The sequence below is a fragment of the Sander vitreus genome, chromosome 23, assembly GCF_031162955.1.
Source record: "Sander vitreus isolate 19-12246 chromosome 23, sanVit1, whole genome shotgun sequence".
Taxonomy (NCBI): Eukaryota; Metazoa; Chordata; class Actinopteri; order Perciformes; family Percidae; genus Sander; species Sander vitreus.
The window spans coordinates 7,156,267-7,179,213 of record NC_135877.1 but is presented as its reverse complement, the minus strand read 5'-3'; the positions used below and the strand labels follow the sequence as shown (position 1 = coordinate 7,179,213).

Sequence of the window (22,947 nt, the reverse complement as noted above, 5' to 3'; positions counted from 1 at the left end):
CACACACTTCAGGTACGTGTTTGCGGTAATCTTATGCTGGCAAATTGCTGTGACGGTTTAAGGACACACCCCGGGTTCATATCAGTCCACTGACGCTTTCCGAGAAGTGCTTCACTGTAGTTTGTACTGCTGTTTTCTTTGATTAAACAAAGATGCCGTGCAAACCGCTTCTAAACCACTACTAAAGGGACTCTGACAGTAACTGAAATATTGATCAAATTAAGAAGAAAAAAAATCTTCTGGGCAAAAGCTTCTACTAATATACGAGAGACCCAGTTTGGGAGTCACAAGTCAAAGTTTAGTCTCTATTAGAAAGTAAAAACATATAGCCTATAGTATAACCAGCGGTGGAAGAAGTATTCCGATCCGTTACTTTGGTAAAAGTACTAATACCACACTATAAAAATAGTCTGTTACAAGTAAAAGTCCTGCATTTAAAATGTTACTTAAGTGAAAGTATGTAAGTATATTTAGGAAAATGTACTTAAAGTATTAAAAGTAAAAGTACTCAATGCAACAACAAAAAAAAAATGTTTTTTTTCTAAAAAAAAAAAACATTTTAGAAACTGGAAACGATCCAAACTGTTTCTGTGTTTAATGGTCTAATCATTTCAGCTGGACTTGTAGGCCGTTATATTGTTGGGTAGTTTAATTTATAATAAAACATCGTATTTTATAAACTACACGTGTTTTGTGTGCAAAAATCTTAATTTGTAAAGTAACTAGTACCTAAAGCTGTCAGATAAATGTAGTGGAGTAAAAAGTATAATATTTTTCTCTGAAATGTAGCGGAGTAGAAGTAGAAAGTGGCATGAAAAGAAAAGACTCAAGTAAAGTACAAGTACCTCAACATTTATACTTAAGTACAGTACTTGAGTAAATGAACTCAGATACATTCCATCACTGAGTATAACTATTATGTATATCTTAGAGAGCCGGTGTGCATTCAGTGGACTGGATCAACTTATTTCGCCTCCTGAGTTAAACAGTGTCAATTCAAACTAGAAGGGCATTTGGAAAATGCAGACCTCCGCCAAGGCATGCCCTATCTCACAATGTTAATGCAGTGTGAAGTTTACTAGTTAGGGACTCATTTTCTCTGATTATTCTGACAACACATGAATGCAGCACAAATCCCCTATATCACAATGTTAACAAAAGTAAAAAATAGTTTGTGTATCTGCCCCGTGATTCGGATCCACTCCAGAATTGAATGGGTTCTTCCTTGGTTAATGCTACACCATTCCACCAAGTTTCATGAATAGTAGTTTTTCCGTAATCCTGCTGACAGACAAACAAACCAAACCGAAAACATCAGCTCCTAGGCGGGGGGAAATAACTTTTTCACCTTATTAGCAGATTCTATTGCACCACAGTCACTAGGAAACAAAATGTCAAATATTTGGTCTTCCTTATCCTGTTGCTGAAGGCAACAACAACAAAAACTAATGAATAAAGCCATTACTGTACATATTCTTTTTTTTTAATGGCTCATAGTGTTATTTTTGGCCACAGCAGGCTGTTTTCAGTGAAACGTCACTAATAACCCACTGCACACTACCTGCTCAGCACCAGACAGCAGACAGTTAGAGACTAGCTGGTGACTTAGTGAAGCATTTAGCAGCTAAAGAGCCAGGTATCCCCCCCCTCCCCATATACAAAGGTTGTGTTTACTTTGCTTCTGCTGCCACCAAATGGCAAAAAAGAAATCCCAAGCAGTCAAATCATCATCAAATTAGTAGAGAGAAAATGCTTAAGTTCATATGATGGGGGCAAATTGCAATCAGAGGTAGTTGAATACAACATGAACATCACGAGCAGCGCAGCTTTGACCTGCCACAGCGACAGCATACATTAGAGGCACGATGTAAAGGTAAATACATGAACAGAACCACAAAGAAAACAGTAAAGCATATCAGATCTGGCGGGCAGCTGGAGTTGTATTCTATCAAGATTTTGTGATAAATTGAGTCTATCTTTACATCTGCAACCACAGGCCGATATGAAAAACAGAAAGAGCCACATTGTCTGACTCGGATCAGGTGTGCAGGCACAAAAGAAACCACAACCTACAGAAGATCAAACCACACATTACTGCATGTCGGCTGCTTGCATGCACACCCTGTGCAGAGAATAAAGCCAGCTGATAACCTACATGCTGCACTCCTTTGACTTTGCCAGTAACATTAGGTCATTTGTTGTCTGTGTTTTGTATGAGCGAGTGATAACAGTGGGCGAGGCCTTTTCAACCATGCGTTATAAGAGTGTGGATGGTTATGAGACAGTGGACAGTTGTTGAGTCTGCAAAACCATGGATCCTCACTCCGCCTGTCTGCTGCTGTTTCTCACCTGCCTGGCAGGTAAGGGGCCGCCCCGCTGGATCCTCATCTGATCGCATTAGTCAACAGTTTAGCAGAATGAGTTAAATGCTAATCATTTTAGACATTTTTAATGAAGATTTAATTACATGCTTGTTGATTTATTGTTTTATGTTGTATAAGCTGCCAGAAAATGAATGATAATGCATTCTCTTTTCTCATATCCAAGGATTTTCTGCCAGTGAAACTGAGAACAGTGGAACTATGGGGGAAATTTCATGTAAGATCCTTTTGATTCTGATTCTGACCCATAACTACTATGTTAAAATGTTTAAGAACAAACTTTCTTGGTTCTTTTCTGATCTTCCTCCTGTGTTATGCGTCATAGTCTTCATTCAAAAGCTTCACTTTCCTTGAATGTTCTTTAATTGAAAAAAATGAAGTCTTGTCTGTACCTGTGCCTGCCCCTGCAGACGGGCCATCCTCCCTGGAGATTAACGGGGTGGATGTAGTGTCTGTGGGAATCCCATATGGTTTCCAGTGCACAGCGGAATGCTACCCGGACTGCAGGTACAGCTGGACCAGAGGTAATGAGACCACTCAGGGGCCTGAGCTGAGCCTGCAGCTGCTGCAGAGAGTGCCAACGCAGACCCTGACCTGCACAGTGGTCAACCCTGCAACAGGGAGGTCTGCCTCTGTCCAAAAGACGCTGCAAGTGACAGGTATGAATGACCATAGTGAATTCAAAGTCATGACTTCCCCCTCAGCAGCACACTCTTTAACCAAATCTATTTTTCCTCAGCTGGACCATCAAACATACAGATCAGCGGTCCAGCCTTTCTGACTGCAGGTGCTGCATCCATCTTTACCTGCTCAGCTGACTGCTACCCGTCCTGCAGCTACTCATGGACCATTGTCTGGGAACGGGAGCCGATCAGTACTGCACAGGGCAACACCATTCCTGTCACTCCAGCTGCCAGTACTGTCCTTAGTGAAAGTCTGATCTGTGAGGCTCAGGATACCATCTCACATCTGTACATCTCCACGACTGTGTCACTACCGGTGGCAAGTATGTGGAAGAAGCCACCTCGATTGAGAAATAACAATCAACAAGTAGCTTACATTAGAAGTCGACCCCCACGGGTAATATTGCATGAGATAAAATATGTGTGCTTACTGTTAAAGCAGTTTGGAAGCCAGTGAAATTGTTTGATTTCAAATGTTGGTTCAAAATAGTTTACTTGCATGTTACTGCTGCTGTCACACTACATTTAAGCATGTGACAAATGCACTTTCTGTGTTTTCTCCCAAAAATAAAACTAGTTGCTGATGAAGGCTATGAGATGCAGTCACAAGATCTTTAAAAAGTAGTACACGGACCTTGTGTTGAGAACATTTTTAACACTTTTGATTGAATTCATGTTCTAATGTAACTTTGTGAAATGAGCACAATACATACAAACCTATTTCCCCACAAACTCCTTCTTTAGGCACATCTGACATCAGCATTATTGGTGACAATACAGTGACGATGGGAAAGCAGTACATGTTCATATGCCAAGCCACGTGCGTCCCGTCCTGCAACTTTGCGTGGCAGTACATGGGGAAGACTCTCTATGGGGACCAGATCCAGATACCCATCCTGCATCAGGGGGAGAAGACAAAGTTTGCCAGTCACCTGCAGATCACTTTCAGTGACTACTCTAAAATTGAGCCTCTGACCTGCGAGGCAACAAATGTTTTGACTGACACCACCATCACCTCCACTATAGACCTCACAGTCATCGGTGAGTCTGATATTGCTCGCACCTTGATTTTGTCATTTAAAAAAAAATGGTATGAGGTCATCGCATCAAGTCTTTAATGTTCATCTCATCTATTTTTATATTTCATTTCTGCCTGTATATAATACGGGTGTTAGTTTTTGAGATAGTTTCAATTCAATTCAATTCAATTTTATTTATAGTACGACAAGTATTTATAGACACTTTACAGATAGAGTAGGTCTAGACCACACTATAATTTACGAAGACCCAACAGTTCCATTAATTATAGTAAACATATTACTAGTATTATTATTATTATTATTATTACTCTTATTCTATTTTTTCTATTTCTTATAATACTTTTTGTATGTTTTTCCTATGCCCATTTAATATGTATTTGTCAAAATTCAAGATTCAAAATCCTACAATTGGGAAATTCACACTGTTGCAGCAGCAAGGGATAGGGGGAAAGTACAAGACACAGATAAACCAACAATAAATAAATATAAGTAAAGAGAATAACTATTGGATAATAAATGTCTTTACAGTATTGCACAGTCACATTTGTAATTGCACGGTTTATCAGTTGTTCTGATGTGTGTGAATTTCTTTTGAGCTGCTGTAACAAAGAAATGTCCCCGGTGTGGGATCAATAAAGTCTATCGTATCTTATCTTATCTTATGTTAATGCTCACTCAGTGTTTTGAATATTCTCCCTGTGCAGACCCCATCTCAGTGAGCCCTAGCTCCCAGACCCCTCTGCCAGTGGCAGGCAAGTCTTTCTCTCTGCAGTGTGTTGGCTCTCAGAACCCAGGCTCCATCACATGGCTGAAGAACAAACAGCCAATGGCAGCATCTGAACGAGTGCTTTTCTCCCCTGACAACACCGCAGTTACCTTCAGTCCTCTCCTGCAGGCAGATGAAGGTTTATACCAATGTGTGGTGGCAGAGGGGGGGGAGCCCATCCAGTCTGTTGACTACAAGATGCAAGTTGACTGTGAGTATTCAAGGGCCATCAGTCAAATGCATACTTAACGGGAGACATTAGACATTTTCAGTTTTGGACTTTTCAGACTAGTGGGGAAAAAAGCCCATACATATTATAGGTGTACAAATGAAATATCTACAAGTAATGAATCATAATGTAAATTTATGTGCAAGCCAAATATGAGTAATAGCTTTCACGCACGCCTATTTAAGTATTTTGCATCTATTTCTTTGTTTGGCAAATGACTTTTACTTGTTAAACAAGAAAAAGTCAAATAGTGAATTAATGCTACTTTTAAAGAGGCCTATCTGTTTATCCATCTGTTCCCCCTCTAACCGCAGACGGGCCGTCTTCAGTGGTGATCAGTGGGCTCGATGTAATGACTGTAGGAATAGCGTATGATTTCCAGTGCTCAGCCAGCTGTCACCCAACATGCCAGTTCACCTGGACCAGGGGTAATGTGACCTATCAAGGCTCCAATCTCCGCTTGCATTTTAAGGAACTACTGCCAATACAAAACCTGACCTGCACTGCACTCAATCCAGCTACAGGAATATCAGTCACTGCACAAAAGACGCTGCTAGTGATAGGTAATAATTGAAAAATTATCTCATAAGCTCATACGTTTTTTTAAAGGAGGAATGCCTTTAACCAATTTCCAACTTTTCAGCTGGACCATCAAACGTACAGATCAGCGGTCCAGCCTTTCTGACTGCAGGAGTTGCTTCCAACTTTACCTGCTCAGCTGACTGCTACCCGTCCTGCAGCTACTCCTGGACCGCTGGCTGGGAATGGGAGACATTCAGTACTGCACAGGGCAACACCATTTCTGTCACTCCACCTGCTAGTTTTTTTGGCTCTGAAACTCTGATCTGTAAGGCCCAGGACACCGCCTCAAATCTCTACATCTATAGGGCTCGGCAGCTGCAGGTGGCAAGTACGTGAAAGAAAGTAACCTCTAATGAGAATCAACAATCAATAGAGTTGTGAAATGGGAGCAGCTATTTCAGACGCCACTGATTCTGGAAGTGAAAGTAACATTCATTTTCCCCCATAGATAATGTTACGTGATACTCAGTTAAAGCACTTCTACAGCTATTTTATTAAAAAGTCAAAGATACAAGCGTGTGTACATAAAATAAATCAAGGTAGAAGCTTATTAGGACTCTACATTAAACTCTAAAGCATTTCAGCAACAAGCATTTTGAATTTGCTTCTGCTGTGATTCACACCTGTGAATAGCCTTGTCTTCATGGCAACAGCAGCCAAAATGAATGGGTATTGTAGTTTTTAGACCCGTCCGCCATGCAAAATTATGGACAAAACATGATTTCTCAGAAACTGCTTCAAACTGGTGGCCATTACACAAACCTATAGGACTGTTACATCATCATCTGGGAGAGTCCCGTGCTGCTGCAACATTGAGGATACAGTTTGAAGATGAAATAGAAACAAGAATGGGTACAAACCCTTCCACTTTTTCCAGTTTTATAGCCCTCATGACAAGTTATATTAAACCCCAATTGCAATTTACTACACTCGTGTGATAGAAATAATCTATAAATGACATTGATGCATTATCTGAATTTGGTGACATTTTGATTGCCCACATTTTGATGTAACCTTGTAAAACGAGCATGATACATCCAAGGGTCCTCTGTCATCTCCTCCTGTAGGTTTATTCAACATTAACATCGCTGGTGACAGTGCCGTGGCAATTGGAAAAACGTACACATACACGTGCTACGTCACATGTACTCCGTCCTGTGTGTTCACTTGGACGTTCATGGGGAAGACTTACGAGGGCAATCAGCTGCAGATCACGGTTAGTGACTACCCTAAAACTGGGCCTCTGACCTGTGAGGCAACCAACAATGTGTCTCATGCCACTATCAGCGCCACCAAGAACCTCACTGTCATTGGTGAGTCTGTGCTACTGTGCCCACCTGATGTTTCAACAGATTTTGCATTGGTTTGAGTTATATTTTATGATGTAGTTAACATAGTAAACTAGCAATAGTCCTTACTTTTGCTGTCACTTATGTTCTATTTTAATATTCTTTCTGCACAGACCCATTCTCAGTGCGTCCCAGCTCCCAGGCCCTGCCGGTTGCAGGCAAGCCTTTCTCTCTGCAGTGTGTTGGCCCCCAGGATCCAGCCTCCATCACATGGCTCAAGAACGGACGGCAAATGCCAGCCTCTGACATAGTGCATTTCTCACATGACAACGCCACAATCACCTTCAGCTCTCTCTTGCGAGAGGATGAAGGGGTATACAAATGTTTGGTAGTGGAGACTGGGAACCTAACTACCAACACATTGGTAGCAGTTAAGGATGGAACCCCCAATCCTGTCTTTTGGCTACCTGATGCAAGTAATATGTGAGTATAGCAGGGTCAGGAAACTCAATGCACTTGTCACCCCGTTCACTGTTATTTCTTGGCCGGAAGCAGGGACTTGCCAGGCTCTTTTCAACCGTGAAGTTGCCTGGTACTCAGCCTGGACTGCAGGAAGTCGGTGCTCCAGGCCGAGAATTAGTCCAGCAATTAACCCTCCGCAAAATCAGATTCTACAGATTGAAACAAACAAACAACATTTTTGCCTTCGGATGACAGAACTAAGCTAGCTGTTCTCCCTCTGCTTCCAGTCTTTATGTTAAGCTAAACTATTCCATTCGGCTGCTAGCCATAGCTTCATATTTAGCAGGGGTGGGGGGAAAAAACAAAAATCATATATAATCATGATTTTTTTTTGCAAGGATTTTAAAAATAGATTATTTTCCCTAGAATGTATATATATATATATATATTTTTTTTACCAATGATTCACCTAAATATCTGTTTATATGGTACCGCTCACGGTGACTACATCATATCTGTTTCCAGCAAAACAGACCAAAAGCAAAAAATCCATGTTATGTACTTCTTTACAAATTAAATAAATGTCAGACTGACTGATGTGATGTGCATTCTTTTTAGAAAACGATCGTTTTTTAGAAATGTCTCTCGATATATTGTCTCTAGAAGTGTATTATTCAACTTTTGTTTTAGTTCAAGGAGGAAAAGAAAATCCCAATACTCGATACTATCGAATCGTAATACTTCTAGGATCACAATAAATGAAAATCGCAATACAAATCAAATCGGCACCCATGTATGGTGAAAGAATCGAATCGGGACAAAAGCATATCGTCCCAGTCCTAATATTTAGAGTCCAAACATGAGAGTGGTATTAATCTTCTCATTTCAATCTTCCTAAAATGCCAAAGTATTTCTTTAAGGTACTGGTTAATTGAATGTGTTGACTACCCGATCAGTACCATTATTCAATACATTGTGTTATTACCCAGATGGGCCAGATGAGGTGCTGATTGTGAAACCCGACAAAGAGCCGGTGGGTGAGATGATGTTCACTCAGCCTGGATCCACAACAGAGCTGCAGTGTTTAACTGACTGCTTCCCCGCCTGCTCCATCAACTGGTTTTACCGAGGCTCGCTCCTGGCTACAAATGCCTCCATACTCTTCACACCTGTAACGCCTCCATACGAGGACGCCCTCACCTGTACGGCATTTAACCCGGCGACAAAGAAAAACAGAACAGCTGAGACCACAGTGGTGGTGCCTGGTAAGCAGATATCAGCGGTTGAAGTAAGAAATGATTCCATTTAAAAAGACTGATGGACTTTTCTGCATGTCTGCTAATGCTTTGGCTTGTATTTGTGGCTCTTGTCTTGCAGATGGGCCTAGGAACGTGATCATTAAAGGACCAGATACTCTTGAAATCGGGGTCACAGCGAGCTTTACGTGCTCCGCTGAGTGCACCCCTTCCTGCAGCTTTAAGTGGACCTTGTACGGGAAGACTGTGACCGGTAGTGGGGTTGATATCACCGTCAACCGCCAAGTTTCCGAAGAGTCCATTAGCTGCCAGGCTGAGAACACATTCACCGGGAAGACGGCGGCTGTCAACCAGACGCTCAGTGTCTCAGGTAGGCTGTTTTTGGAGGTTTGAGTGTGTTTAGACATAGTTTTATAGATGTTATATGACTTGTATTTATGTTTTTTTTTCACTGCAGATCCTCACTGGTGTGGATGTTAAGACACTGGAAGAACATTCTTCAACTACATTCTCCCAAATTGCAAATGCTCTGAGCACAGTTCTAGTTTGGTAATCTTTAAATTACAGTTATAGTTTGGTAATCTTTTTATTAATAACACTAAGGATGTATTTGCTCAAGCATCATTTACTGTGACTGTGATGGACTGGCGCCCTGAATAGGGTGTTTCCCTGACTTCCATGCTGGGACAGGTTCCAACCTCTATGTGACCCTGAAAAAGATTAAGACGGATATAGAGAAAGGATATATGGATTGTGTGCGTGAGTGATACGTTTTTCAGGTTTTAATTACACAAGGCTAATCTCGTTTTCTTTCATGATGTTATTTCCATTTGTCTTGCCAAACACTATGCACTATTATGCTTAATAAACAAGGAACTACTTTACTTTTTCTGAATGCCTAGTGCCAATTCATCACCCATGTTACACATCTGAGATGATGGACTTCAAAACTGTTTTTTTACTTCAACAACAGCCCACACGCAAATTATAAAATACACCTTTATTTGTTCAGTTTCTGAAAAGAGACCTGTATTTGCAAAATACTTCTGACTCATCTCTCACACAGTTCTCTCCAGTCAAACTGAGGCGGTATAGTCAATACATTTTGTTTTGTAAGAATGGGAGGAACATTCAAACGGAACAGAGTACTCACAGAGACCAATACATACTTGTGCTGCATTCAAAAGATACTGGAAAAGTTAGAAATTCACACTTCTTAAAGGGTAACTTTGTTTTTTTTTCTAACCTGGACCCCATCTTCCATTGTCTGTGACTGATGGGAGCAACAATCTGAAATTGGTCCAGTTTTAAGCAAGGTGAAACAAGGTGCAACGTAACGTAAACAGGCAATTGCACACCTTCAATTTCCATCTACAAAACGTGCTTGTTTTGCCACAGACAGGCTGGCTGACATTATGGAAAGGATCCCTACAGAGGTCAACCTTTTTGTTAAAGAGTAAGATCCTTTTTGTTTAACATGAAACAGCCCCAAAATCACTATAGCCAAACCCACCATACTCCATGTAAAAAAAAACAAAACAGTAATTTTATCATCATAAAACACACTTTATCCAAAGTCGACAGAGACAAAATAAAACTATCAAAAGCTGTCTTGGTTCGTCTATCCACTGCTCCTCTGGTTTGGTTAAAATAAACCCTTAATTCACCGATTTACATGTGAAAATATGCTGACTCTGTGTGTTTATTTAAATAGAGTCTGGTGAGTTTGGCTAATATGGCAATTTCAGGGCTGTTTCTGTGGATCTTACTCTTTAACAAAAAGGTCTATTCCTGTAGGGATCTTTTCCACAATGTTGTTAAGACACTTTGAATAATCTGAGCCTGCCTGTCAGTGGCAAAAACAGCACTTTTAGTGGACGGAAATTGTCGGTGGACAAACGCATTACATGGCAGCCTGTATCGCAGCTCCTGGCTGCAGCAGTGGTCACTACTGGACTCATTTCATTAAAATGTTGTTCCCATCAGTCACTTAGACACAAAAACACATAGGGTCCAGGTTGAAAAATACCAAAGCTATCCTTAAACTTTGGCTTCTGGTTAATCCCCTATATTATATTACTATATGTTATAGGGCCTGTAAGATATAGTTATCTGACAAAAACTATTTTTCGACATTGCATGCTCATACATTTATGGAAAGAGTTGTGCAGTGAATAGTAAATAGTTAAACATATACATTTACACGGTAAAGTTGCTGATTTTTTTCAAGTATGATGAATAATGACATCAGCTTTTGCATAAGGAACATGACTCTACGCTGGAGTTCTCTGTTTTTTTTTTTTTTTTAATCAGCCTTAATACTAAAATGCAACACGTTCCGAATAAAAATCTAAACTGTGAATTTCCATAAATTAAAAGAAATGCAATGAAGACAGAAAGTCGATGACATCATATTTCCACAGGGCCATAGCACAAGTGTAGTGAATGAACATTTATTATGTATTAGATTATGGGTTTTGAAACTAAAGGTGTATAGAATTAGCAGCGTCACACACCGTACTTCTTCTGTAAAGCTGTGACAGATGATCCCTCCAGCTCCGCTTGGTGGAGGAAGTCAAACAGTTCTTTAAGCACTAGGGGGAAGAAAAGTAGAACAACAATTATCAATGTGATGGAATGTGTGGGCGAAAAGCACGAGTCGTCTGCGACAGCACATCAAAAAGAGAGACTCAACCTTTCTTCTCCGGGGACGACAGGAACATGACAGCCATGTCGAAGCGCCTCACGCTCGCTAGACTCCCCAGGATCTCCAGCGTGACGGCCGGGGCTTCATTCCTGCACAAGACTGGTGTTAACGTACGGTATAATACTACATGTGTAAACGTGGCTATGCTGAACCAGTTTCAGGTTTAGATTTTTTCCTCAGAGAATCTTTTAAAACTCACTTTATATAGAAACCATGCAGCGTCCTCAGGATCTGATTGAGAATATCAGGCTCCAGGGAGCTGTGGAAAATGGTTGCGTACGCCTCGGGCTTGATTTGCTGCAAGACGAGGACAGAAAGAAGCCGGAGAACTTCAGTTAAAACAATACAATGGATGGATCTTGACTTTTTGGGGTTGTGTAATCAGCACCAAGTCTGATTTCTTCCTTCAATTCATCGTAGATTTTGTATTTTGTAAATTCTTTCAGAAACAAAAGTAATTCAAAACTAGCTTGTCCATCAAATTTAAGATCTCACATTCAAGCCATGTTTTCTGGTGACATCAGACTAGAATTTGCATTAAATGTCCCATTTCATTGCAGACAGGAAACTTGGCTTAATCTGCATAAGTCAGTACCAAGGCTGTGCTGACAGCATATCATTACGATGTCTGAACACACAAACACGATCACCGGTACATGACAGTGTGAACAGTGAGATTTTTTTTGTCAATCTCCAAAAACACAGCTCACCCTCAGATATCTGTATATCACTTCAGGCTGGTTTCCGATGGTGCGGATGTCGGCCTCCAGCTTGAAGCTGTTGGTGGGTGGAGAAGGCAGCTCATCTACTGTGGAGGAGGGGCTGACTGATGCTTCAGCAGCAGGAGGAACCATTTCCCCCTGCTCGGGTTGTTCCGTCTGTCTGCTAGCAGGGACTCTGGGGAACCGAAGCAGGTTGAGGTTACTTTATTTTTACCCGTAGGTAAGCTTGTTGCACAGTTTAAAAAGTGCAGGGCGTCCATGACACACAGTCTCAGACACCACAGACAACATGCAATGGGACAATAGATAACAATACAATGGGACAATAAATAAAACGGTTAAATTGCGCCAGTGCTAATCAGGATGCTAGGCTATATAATAAATACCAATGAAAACACTTCAACCTGACCACCGCAAAATCTAAAAACCAATGAATGAATACATAAATAACATACAGGCCTACACAAATACAGGCTGTGCAAATTGTGAAATGTTTCTCACAGCTTGTTAATCAGTGTGATTGCCGCTGGAACAAAGCTGTTTTTTTTAATATGGTTTGGTTTTACACCTTGGAACTTAAAACCTCTTTTCCAGAAGGGAGACGCTGAAACTCCTCGTGCAAAGGCCGAACATCTGTTTACTGGGTGGGAATTATCAATGCATCATTCCGCAAAATAATGCAACATTTAGTGCTTCACAGACAAGGGTGGGTGCCACTAACTGCTCAGACGAGTGTGAGGGGACTTCTGCTTGCTCCTCCATCTTGATCATCTTGGCGCTGGGCGAGGTCGACAGCGGAGAGGATTGGTCCCCGGCCTCCCTCGTCACTTCCTGGATGAGGGACTTGGACCCGCCTGACTCCGTCTCGGACACGGTCACCTTTCCACTCACTTCCTCAATATCGATCCTCCTCAGAGGTTTCTGAAGAGCATTAGATGCTCAGCATCAGTTAAAAACCAAAAACTTCAGATCACTGATTGGTCTGAATTCTAGTAAAGAGACCACAAAATCAATGTGACAGAATCAAAGATGTTCAATCTATATTGTTGTCTATTCTGCCACCTGCTGGACACATCATGCTGTAAACATGGGGAGTGAGCTACTCTAAACTTTCTATTTATCGAAGTACAAACTGTATAAAGACAACATTCACTGTCACATTACTTTCAATAACAAAGAGTCTACTTCTTTCCATGGTTTATTTTATCATATACAATGTCAAATATAAAGACAAGTGCTAATCACAACTTCCTAGAGCCCTAAGTAGTGTATTAAAAAGTCAATAAAATAACTAATAAGAGTCAATATTGTCATAGATTCATTTTCTGTCAATCAACAAATTGATTCATCTATTAAAGGATCTTTTCAGAAATGTAAACACAGCATGTTGTCCTGCTTCTACGTGTTATTATGGAACCCACGCAACTTCTAGGAGGGACCCGCCCTTCAATAGCATCCACACGCTACTATTGGCCAGGCGTCCATGCTTAGGCAAGGTAACGCAACCCGATTTGTTCAGGTCCTATGCCCTGACCAGTCTGCTGTCCTAACCAATTGGGTTGCTTCGTAGGGCGGGACTTGCCTAGAAGTTGCGTGGGATCCATAATAACGCTGCTTCTACGCTAAACCTTTTACCTGAAATACAGTGCGATCCCATCATTGTTTATAGCATCAGACGTCTACTAATCTCTGCCTTTACTGCTTTCTCGTGTAGCAAAATGCTGAGTATTTTCATCAAAACATCAAGACATTTTACAATGAGGGAAGCACTCACAGTTGACCGCAGATGTGTTGGTTTGTCTATTGGCTGAACTGTTCTCCTCTGTGTGCCGTTGGGTGTTTGGAGAAGGCCGCTGGAAGCCACGTCCTAACAGAGTGACAATAAGAAAACAGAAGTAAAGTCAGTAGAAGATCAAACCTAATAAAGCCTGACGTGTCCATTAATCATCTGTATATGACTGTAGATCGGAATTTAAGTATTTATGATGATGCTCATAACCAGAGGGGGGTTAAAACAGAGTAGATGATCTGAAAAACATACAATCTGGAGTTTCTGGAGCTCATTCAGGGCCTGCTTGTTCCCTGGTTCCAGTTTCAACACCTCATGAAAATCTGACACACACACACACACACACACACACACACACACACACACACACACACACACACACACACATTATAACAATGAGCAATAGCTTAGCCTCTACATATAATATGTTCATATTATTTCAGTGTAATTCTAATTTAATTTCTGTCAATTTTGTTTTAAGACAACTCATGTTGAATGTTTGCATGCGGAGGTGAAGCTGATTTATAAATGAACAGAACTTGAGCCTAAGCTGGGAACGGTCTTAAAATAGAATAAGACCAATTTTACACATGTAAAGATAACAATTAAACCAACTATAGAAACACAGATTATTTAGAAAAGTACAGCTACATATCTGACAGCTTTGTGGTCTTCCATGGGTTAAAAAAAAAAAAAAGCAGAGAAAATGTAGTTGGTGCTGTTAGCTTTTGGAGGACAGTGTTGTTCTACACAGCACCTTGTTTGGCCTCCTCCAGTTTCCCTAAAGCCACTCTGGCGGTGGCACGACGGTGGAAAGCCTTGGAGTAAGTACCGTCCAGAGAAATGGCTTTGGTGCAGTCCTCCTCTGCCTCCTTATACCTGCAGCAAGCAGAAAAAGTCATGTTTTATATTCTTTTATCAGACGCATTTTCACTTTAACATGAAGAAGAACAAGTCCTGCTTACTTCTCCAGCTTGATGAAGGCCATGGCTCTGTTGGCGGGCAGTAAGACGTTCATGCTGTCCGCCTCCATGCCTCTGCTGTAGCACTCAACAGCTGCTTCATACCGCCCCTCTTTGAAATAAGCATTCCCCTGAAAGGCGCATTCAGACAACTTAGAAAAACCATTTCCAAAATAAACACAGCTTGAGTAGTTCACAAAATTGTTGTACTATCAGAAACTCAAAAATGTCTCTTTGTGCCAAAAACAACAACATTATCTTTAGTCAATATATCTGTGACAATCTTTTTGTGACAATAACAATTTAAACACCTCACCCTTTTTGCCTGTTCTCAAATATTACTCCCTAACCAGAACACATTAAAAACTAAAAAGTGGCAAATTAAATGGCAAAAACAAAAGTGAAATGTCTACAACATTAAAATGACTCCTCACATGGATATTTGGGCACTTTTTTTTAAATTAACTAGCCTCTGACATGTTAGCTAATGAGTCCAAAAGGGACGCACGCAGCAGCATAAGTGGCAAAGCTCACTCTGTCTTTTTGTAAAGCCGCCTCCTGTCGTCTCTGCTGTTCCTCCATCAGCCTCTGCTGCTCGGGGTCCGCTGTGGGAGTCTCCTGTGGCTGTGCGGCTTCACTCGAGACGGCTGGTGCCTGATCTCCGAGAGTCTGAAACCAGCCAGGGAAAGGGAGGCAATGAAAAGAGAAGAAGACGACTTGGGAAATGAGGCTACAACCAAAATGATCCTTTCACGCTCACCTCTTTGATTTTTTTTACTTCATTCTGTGCTTCTGCGTTCCCGGGGTCAAGCTTGAGAACCATCTCATGATCTGTTCAGAAACAAGTTCAGGTTGGTTATCTCAGTGCACTCTAGTTAAAAACAGATGATTTAGTCACTTTACCAGTTGGTCACCTTCTAATGCAGATTCATATTTCTTCAGTGCGAACCGTGCTGCTCCTCTTCGTGCGTACGCTTTGAAGTAGTTGCTGTCCAGAGCTATAGCCAAGTTGCAGTCGGACTCTGCCACAGCATACCTGCAAAGAACAAAGTCTCAATGACTTACAGGGAAACCAAAATCTTTTTAGGTCTGCACACAACATTGTTGCATTTATTGAAACAAAACTTAAAACGTCTTTTTTTAATTGCAATTTACTTTTTGAGTCTGAAGAAGGAGGTGGCTCGGTTTGTGGGAAGCACAGGGTTGTAAGGATCTGCACACATCCCTCTGGTGTAACACTCAATAGCCTCGTCGTACTTCCCATCTTTGAAAAATGCGTTACCCTGAAAATAATAAGTATAATCTGCTTTAGGAAAGGGTACTTTATTCTTCTCTTTAGTTATTTACATGGCAGTACTTCTCATACAGTATTTACCTTTTCTTTCTCAGCCAGCGCTTTCTCCTGATCAGCTGTAGCTTCCTCAGAGTCGGACTCATTTGACTCTGCAGGACTTTCCTCCTTATCCATCTCTGTCAAAGCTTTGTCCTGCGACCACAGAATCACACATATTTAGTTAACTGCTCCGCGACTTCACCGTTCATCATGTTCAGTATATGTTATAAGAATGCATTAGCTACCACGTCAAACTTGTCCCATGATCTATAGTCGTATGCTTTTATCCTCGAGGCTTCACTGGGCTCCTCTGCCTTTGCGTCACCATTGCCTGTTGGCTCCTTCTTCTTCTTCTTCCTTTCCCTCATCTTTGTTTTGTAGTCTTTGTTGCGCACAGGTGGGAGCTTCTTCTACAACAAAGAGACAACACGCTGCTGATACCTGAAGATCATCCAGAACATTACCTGCTCCAGAGATGGATGGATGTGTACAGCAGGGGGGGGGAAACCTGGGCCTCCGGAAGTCCTCCCGTCCTCAGCTCCTCGTCCTTCTTCTTGATGTCTTCCTCCCAGCTCCCCAGCTCCGTCATGAAGCGCTGCAGATCCTCCGCATTTTGCCGCATCTGAAGCTGTAACTCAATGGCTTTGTTTCCCCCGGACATGTTATTCCCTGTGAAACAGACATTTGTTTTGGAGAGATTCTTAACACGTGTTGCTGTAGTTGTAGCCTTGAAGTCGGTGTTGCAGCCAAGAGGAAAACTCGAGAATCACGCTGTCATGCTTTTGCGGCTAACAGCTAGCTAGCTTTAGCTAGCAAAAATACCAAACATTGAGAGCAAATCAAATAGATGTAAGTGACTCTGTAGCTACGTGAACCTCGTAAAGTACCTGGCGCTTGTTTCTCCGGCTGATAAATACAGATAAATGTAGCTGCAGTTAATTCGGCTAAATACTACAACAGCATGTGTCGTTATTCACAGCTTTCTGTTTACGTTCGGAGCCATGACAGCCGAGTACCAGCAGCCTTTGCGCTGCTGAATGAGCATGCGCAGGGCGTAACCAAAGATCGTCTGTTACAAACCGATTACTTACTACAAATAAATGTTATTCGCTTGTCAGTTTGTAAAAGTCTGCAAACAACCGACCGAAAAGGAAACTAACGTTAAACTACGGTGTCAGTTTTATTCGTGGACAATTGACGTTAGCATTGTCGTGGTTTCTAATGTAATTTACCTGGTACAGCCCACTGTTAAAGTAGGCTAGCCTTTCCCCTCAAAACAAACCAAACTATTTAACAATATAAAACAAATATATATACACATAAAAGGTCGCCCCTGGGCCCATTTGCCTTTTTTTATGTTAGAAACTGGTCTACAGCTTGAGAATTTGCCTACAGACAGTGCACTGGGAACCTATGAATGGAAACTGCGACTGGGAGTTGACGTTGACGACTTGCATATACGTTCTGAATCGATGATCTATACCGTATACTAGTCTCTAACAAAACTGCGTTGAAAAAAAAAAAGCATTTTAGTTTTTTATATTAGATTAAAGCGAAATATATGTCCTGACTTGTTTATGTATAAAAGAGCTACCAATCAAATTACAAATAAATATTCCCGTTCATTACCTTTGACCTTTTGCGACCACGTGATCTACAAAACAGTGATGACCTAGCTAGCTAACCAGGGGATTCATGCATACATTTCCAAATTGTTGATAACATTTCCTACAATGGACCAGTCTAAACAAGAGGAGGAATATGGATACAATTTATTCCCGGAGAGAAACACGGGGAATAACAGGGGGAAATCCATCGCGCAGAGCCTGTTCACTTTCAACCACAAGTGTCAGGTTATGTTGCACTTCGCAATGGAAACTAGTAAGCGCTGTAGCCGGCTAATGAATGTCATATCAGTAGTGAACGGCCGATATCTTGTCTGACCATGAGCTTTCTGTCAAATGTGTTTGTGATTTGAAATACCCGTGCAATGTTAACGTTTTAACCCTGCTGTCAGAGAGTATAGCATGTAGCTTTATGATGTAGCTAGCAGTGGTTTCTGTCATTGATTGAAAGCTAACTCCATTTAGCTCTAACTGGTTCCTGTGCTCCTCTCAGGTCCGTATGCCAAACTCCTCCTCAGTGCCATGAGAAGTTCCGGATGGTACGTATCATTTAATATAAAACGTACGTGTGTTTATCATTGTTGACCTTCCACTGTAATACTCGCATCACTGCAAAAAGCCTGGGACTGTTTACACAGACCTTCTTAACAGATTAGTGTTGCAAATGCTACTACTGCTATTATGGTATAGAATTATCTTTTGTGCCTATTTTTCTTTTGTGAAGCAAAACTTCTCAAGTATCAAACAAAAATCACTAAGCAGAAAAATGCTCATCTCATAGGTCAAACTTACAAACAAAATATAATTCCATATCTATACCCAAATAAGCAAGGTAACAGAAATAATATCATTCATTAAATGAAATAATGTTTTACAGGCTTAGCCTTAATATTGCTTTCTAGATGGAGCAAACTAATTATCTCAAATTAAATGTAATGTGTTCTTTTATGTTTGGTTTTTAGGGCATCTAGTACATATGCACCAAAATTCAAATTCCTAGTTGATATTCCATGTTCCACTTTTACGTGATCATTTCCACCAGTTTTCCTCTCTTAACTTCATTAGCCGCTTTCCTACCGGAGGGATTTTTGCAGTTCCTAGAACTAAAATTCCTAGAACCCTTTTTTTCTCGTGTTCCGACGGGATTTTTAAGTCCCTCTGGCCGCAGTTCCTGTAACTCTTTCAGCTCCTACTTCAAGGCAGGGTAACTACTTGGTCGGAAAGCGGCTATTGACACCTTTTGACACTTTTACAACATTTTTAACAGAATTTAAATTTAAACTGGGTTTGTATACTTTATATATAAAACAAACTAAGTTTACTTTCTCCTCTCAACACAGCAAAGTGTTGAAAGAGCGCCATTTCTCGTGTGAGGACTGTGACGGGACGGTCAGCGGTGGCTTTGACGCAGAGTCTTCTCAAGTAAGAAAGAGATCTTTGCAGCAATAAAGATAAAAGCTGGTTCTGATGGGGTAAAAGAATGTTACTGCTCAACGTAATGGTGATTTGAATTTGTTTGCAGATCGTTTTGTGTCAGAACAACATCCACCAGCAGTCCCACATGAACCGAGTGGTCACACATGAGCTCATTCATGCCTTTGACCACTGCCGCGCCCACGTGGACTGGTTCAACAACTTCAGACATCTAGCTTGTTCTGAGGTGAGTCCCAATGTGTGCATTTTTGTGCAGTTAGGATTGGGTATCGAACAGTACAGTGTTTTCTGTTGGAGATTGTAAGTCCCCTTGGGCTGGACTTTGTGCTTTTTCACTTTGTAAACCTATGATGTGCACAAAAAAGATATATAACACAATAAAGGAAAAAGCCAAAAAGCATAATATGAGCACTTTAATATGGCAATAATATGTATGTATGTAATATAAATCTTTAAAAGCAGGTAACAAATATACACTTTCTTTAGTCTGGATTAATGGAAGTATAGCCTAACATCTTGCCCATAACCTTCCACTGTCTGTGGTGCTGTTATCAAAATCCCTTCGCTTCGGGAAACGACAACACATTGGAGCTAGCAAGCCACACACTGAAAATGTGTGTAAGTTTTTAAGGAAATTTGGATTGTGCAATAAATCAGGCCTGCTTTGTTCTTTAGGGTAATGATTGTAAAGATTTACAAAGAATATGTCTACGGCATTTACTATCTAACTGGGACGTTTTAGGACCATTGGGCAGGGATTGCTGTGGATGAAGGTCTGGCAATGCGAGATTCTACTTTCTTGAAGAAACTAGTTTCCTAAAAACAGCTGGGCACTGTAGTTTTTACCAGATGTTACTTATACAGGAGTAAATACTGCATTTGTTGGGAACTATTTTCAGCAGAGGATTGATACACATTTGATGCTCGAGTCTAGTGAGTATTTACAGCATGACCAGACTTATCCTTTGAAATCACTTTAAGATTGCAGTTTTCTTTCACTCTTTGATATGTTTCCTCACAAAAAGGATGTTAGCATATGATTAGGACCTGAGAAAGGGGGGGGGTCATCCACGTCGCATTTTCTCCTCTAACTGCATTGTTGGAATGTTTGTCCCCATGTTTTCATTAAACTTTCAGACAAAAATATCATTGTCCTGCCAACCTTAAAGTTTTGTATGCTGATTATCCAAAGACATTTCTGTGTCATTATTTCAGATTCGGGCAGCTAACCTCAGCGGAGACTGCTCCTTTAGCAATGAAGTATCCAGATTCAACTTCGGCTTGAAGCAGCATCATCAGGTACCTGCACTGGGATAAATGTACCTTTTTACTAGCAGGTCAGGTTTGTGTCTATAATCTAACACTTCACACATCATGGTTTTTCCTGGGACAGGAGTGCGTCAGAGGCCGTGCCCTTCGATCCATCCTAGCTGTGAGGAAAATTAGCCGTGAGGAGGCGGAGAAAATAGTGGATGAAGTCTTTCACACGTGTTTCAACGACCACGAACCGTTTGGACGAATCCCGCACGGCAAGAAGGATGCTGGCTTTGCCTACAGAGATTATGAGAACAGAGATCGATATTATGCAAACCTTTAGTGTCGTCACATTCTCATTTAACTCCCAAGGGTGCTGTGACTGGCGGCGATGCTGATAGAAGCTTGGCAGCGCCAGGGCCCGGGTCAACATAAAAGCCTCAACAGAATGACAGTGTGTCGAAAACGATCAAAGCCTTTCAGAAGGGATTTTCAGAGAATGATGATTTGTCCTTGGAACAGGAAGATACAGTACATTTCATGTTCTACCTTCATTTTTATACTAATTCTGTATAAAGGGATTGAAAGGAGTAAATTTGCTGTGAGGGTAAATTATTAGACGAGGCCCCAGTCACTTATTTGTCATTAGTTTTTATTTGATCAATGGGTGCTTTTAAGGAAATACAGGATTTCATTTTTGTCCATCAGTGTTTGCTGTTAAAGTCTGTTGATGACAAACAGGGGTGTATTTCTCTGACTGTTTGCTCTTCATCTTGTTGCCACATTGACCTCCACTCATTTCTTGTAAATAGAGCTGATAGTGCTTCAATTAAACGGAATTAACTTGTGTTTGAATTAAAGTTTGATTCCTCTGAAAAATTAAGTTATGGGGTTATGTTCGACCTTGGCACAAAGTTTTTGAATTCATGACTTGCCAAAGAAGCATATGTATGCACATTGATAATTATAACACATTTATGTCTAATCCCGAGAGAGGATTCTTCAAATTAACATGTGAGGCAAGTAATATGAGTAAAGTGAGAAAAGTTCTTCCACAACAATACAGTCAACTTTGTTCACATCTGCGCCGCAACTGTAAAATGTCACCGCTGACATCTTTATTGGACATTAGCATTTAAAGAATCTCGTATCCCTCCGCAGAGATTAATGAGGGGAGAAGTTATAAGGGAATTAGCCTCATAATCCCCCTCCCTCCCTTCCTCCTCTTCTGCCTATCTAAAAGACAACACCCTCTGCATCATAATCACAAAGTCACTTTGTGTGTCTGCTGTTGGAGTGTAATATGCCACTTATCTCAACAGTCTCCTCTTAGAATACACTACAAGAACGCAAGATGAGTGTGGGCTTGAACAACAAGGAGAGTGGGTGGGATGACGAGCAAAGAAGATTAGGTTAATTTTAGAAGCTTAACAGAGAAAATGATAAACCGCTTCGAGGCAGTGGGATTAATATGAGACAAACACAAGAAAACAAAAGGAGGGAATGATATTTGGATTTGTGAACTGTCATACACCCAAGTAGGCTAAATAAAGAAATCATACAAAACAAAAGAATTACTGCTGGAATTGTGCACATATCAAATGCCAGCTACAAAACACATTTGATACAATTAGACATGCTGAACAAGGTTGTGAATTTGTAAGTTTCATTTAATGCTCTCGTACTGAGTTCAGGACTGTAGCCAGGGTTTAAGAAATACAGAGACAAGTCCTTGGAACAAACCCGCATTTAATCTCATAGAAATATATTCAGTGTAAAAAAAATAATGGAATGGAATTAGCTGTTAAAATAACCACCATGTTAACATTTTGAATAAAAGAATGATAACTTCCTCCAGGTTGCTAAAAATGCTAAGTTGCTAACAACTACAGAGGATATAACTTCAGTGCCCTCAATGATAGCTACGGCCCTGCCTTTTTAATTTAATAATCTCTTTTCCTAACAATATAACAAAGTGTATTTGGGAGACAACTTTAAGTGCAACAAACTGTCAACACATATCAATTTATAAATGTCTTACAGCGAATATGTTAGCAAACTCTTGCTATTTAAACATCCAGCAAACACGGATCAACATTAGCATTCATTTGGAGTTGTGTTTCAGGCCATATAATGAATGATAGTGATATTACCTCTCTTTTAGCTCTGTTTTGGTCTCTACCAACTCCTGAGAGGAATATCTGCCTCTTTAGCTGGCAAATGCTTCACTTTCTTCACAAGCTACTAGCTAGTTGCTACTACTAGCTAGCTTCGTCTGCCATTTGGCGCTGAGCAGGTAGCATACTGAAACAATTACCTAAAAGATACTAAAACGCTCTGTAGAGCAATATCAATTCATAATTCTCTGTCGGTTCAAATCACATATAGTTATTTAACACAAACATATTGAGTAGCGCAGCTTATAAGTATAAT

The 22,947-nt window shown here is 40.8% G+C and overlaps 3 protein-coding genes and 1 long non-coding RNA gene across 4 annotated transcripts; 2 read left to right on the top strand and 2 right to left on the bottom strand.

Moving 5' to 3' along the window:
* Nucleotides 1-2,223: 2,223 nt before the first annotated feature.
* On the top strand, nucleotides 2,224-8,518 carry LOC144537721 (hemicentin-1-like). The gene is made up of 11 exons (XM_078281569.1): nucleotides 2,224-2,360; nucleotides 2,548-2,598; nucleotides 2,792-3,040; nucleotides 3,121-3,387; nucleotides 3,809-4,105; nucleotides 4,809-5,081; nucleotides 5,414-5,662; nucleotides 5,743-6,009; nucleotides 6,749-6,994; nucleotides 7,144-7,453; nucleotides 8,422-8,518. The coding sequence occupies exons 1-11, from the start codon at nucleotides 2,312-2,314 to the stop codon at nucleotides 8,432-8,434; spliced, it is 2,271 nt and encodes a 756-aa protein (XP_078137695.1). The 5' UTR covers nucleotides 2,224-2,311; the 3' UTR covers nucleotides 8,435-8,518.
* LOC144537724 (uncharacterized) lies at nucleotides 2,942-5,056 on the bottom strand. The gene is made up of 3 exons (XR_013503875.1): nucleotides 4,780-5,056; nucleotides 3,188-3,960; nucleotides 2,942-3,027 (listed from the first exon to the last, which is right to left on the bottom strand). It is a non-coding gene; the product is annotated as an uncharacterized LOC144537724 (long non-coding RNA).
* A 1,155-nt stretch (nucleotides 8,519-9,673) lies between the features above and the next one.
* On the bottom strand, nucleotides 9,674-17,230 carry rpap3 (RNA polymerase II associated protein 3). The gene is made up of 17 exons (XM_078281570.1): nucleotides 17,089-17,230; nucleotides 16,710-16,870; nucleotides 16,447-16,611; nucleotides 16,244-16,354; nucleotides 16,024-16,151; nucleotides 15,783-15,904; nucleotides 15,629-15,699; nucleotides 15,403-15,537; nucleotides 14,872-14,999; nucleotides 14,664-14,785; nucleotides 14,159-14,229; nucleotides 13,892-13,984; nucleotides 12,839-13,038; nucleotides 12,106-12,292; nucleotides 11,595-11,692; nucleotides 11,384-11,484; nucleotides 9,674-11,282 (listed from the first exon to the last, which is right to left on the bottom strand). The coding sequence occupies exons 2-17, from the start codon at nucleotides 16,860-16,862 to the stop codon at nucleotides 11,197-11,199; spliced, it is 1,971 nt and encodes a 656-aa protein (XP_078137696.1). The 5' UTR covers nucleotides 16,863-16,870; nucleotides 17,089-17,230; the 3' UTR covers nucleotides 9,674-11,196.
* Nucleotides 17,231-17,831: 601 nt separating this feature from the next.
* Nucleotides 17,832-21,362, top strand: atp23 (ATP23 metallopeptidase and ATP synthase assembly factor homolog). Its single transcript, XM_078281571.1, has 6 exons — nucleotides 17,832-18,082; nucleotides 18,320-18,365; nucleotides 19,167-19,248; nucleotides 19,349-19,486; nucleotides 20,476-20,559; nucleotides 20,654-21,362. The coding sequence occupies exons 1-6, from the start codon at nucleotides 17,935-17,937 to the stop codon at nucleotides 20,855-20,857; spliced, it is 702 nt and encodes a 233-aa protein (XP_078137697.1). The 5' UTR covers nucleotides 17,832-17,934; the 3' UTR covers nucleotides 20,858-21,362.
* The last annotated feature ends 1,585 nt before the right edge of the window (nucleotides 21,363-22,947 follow it).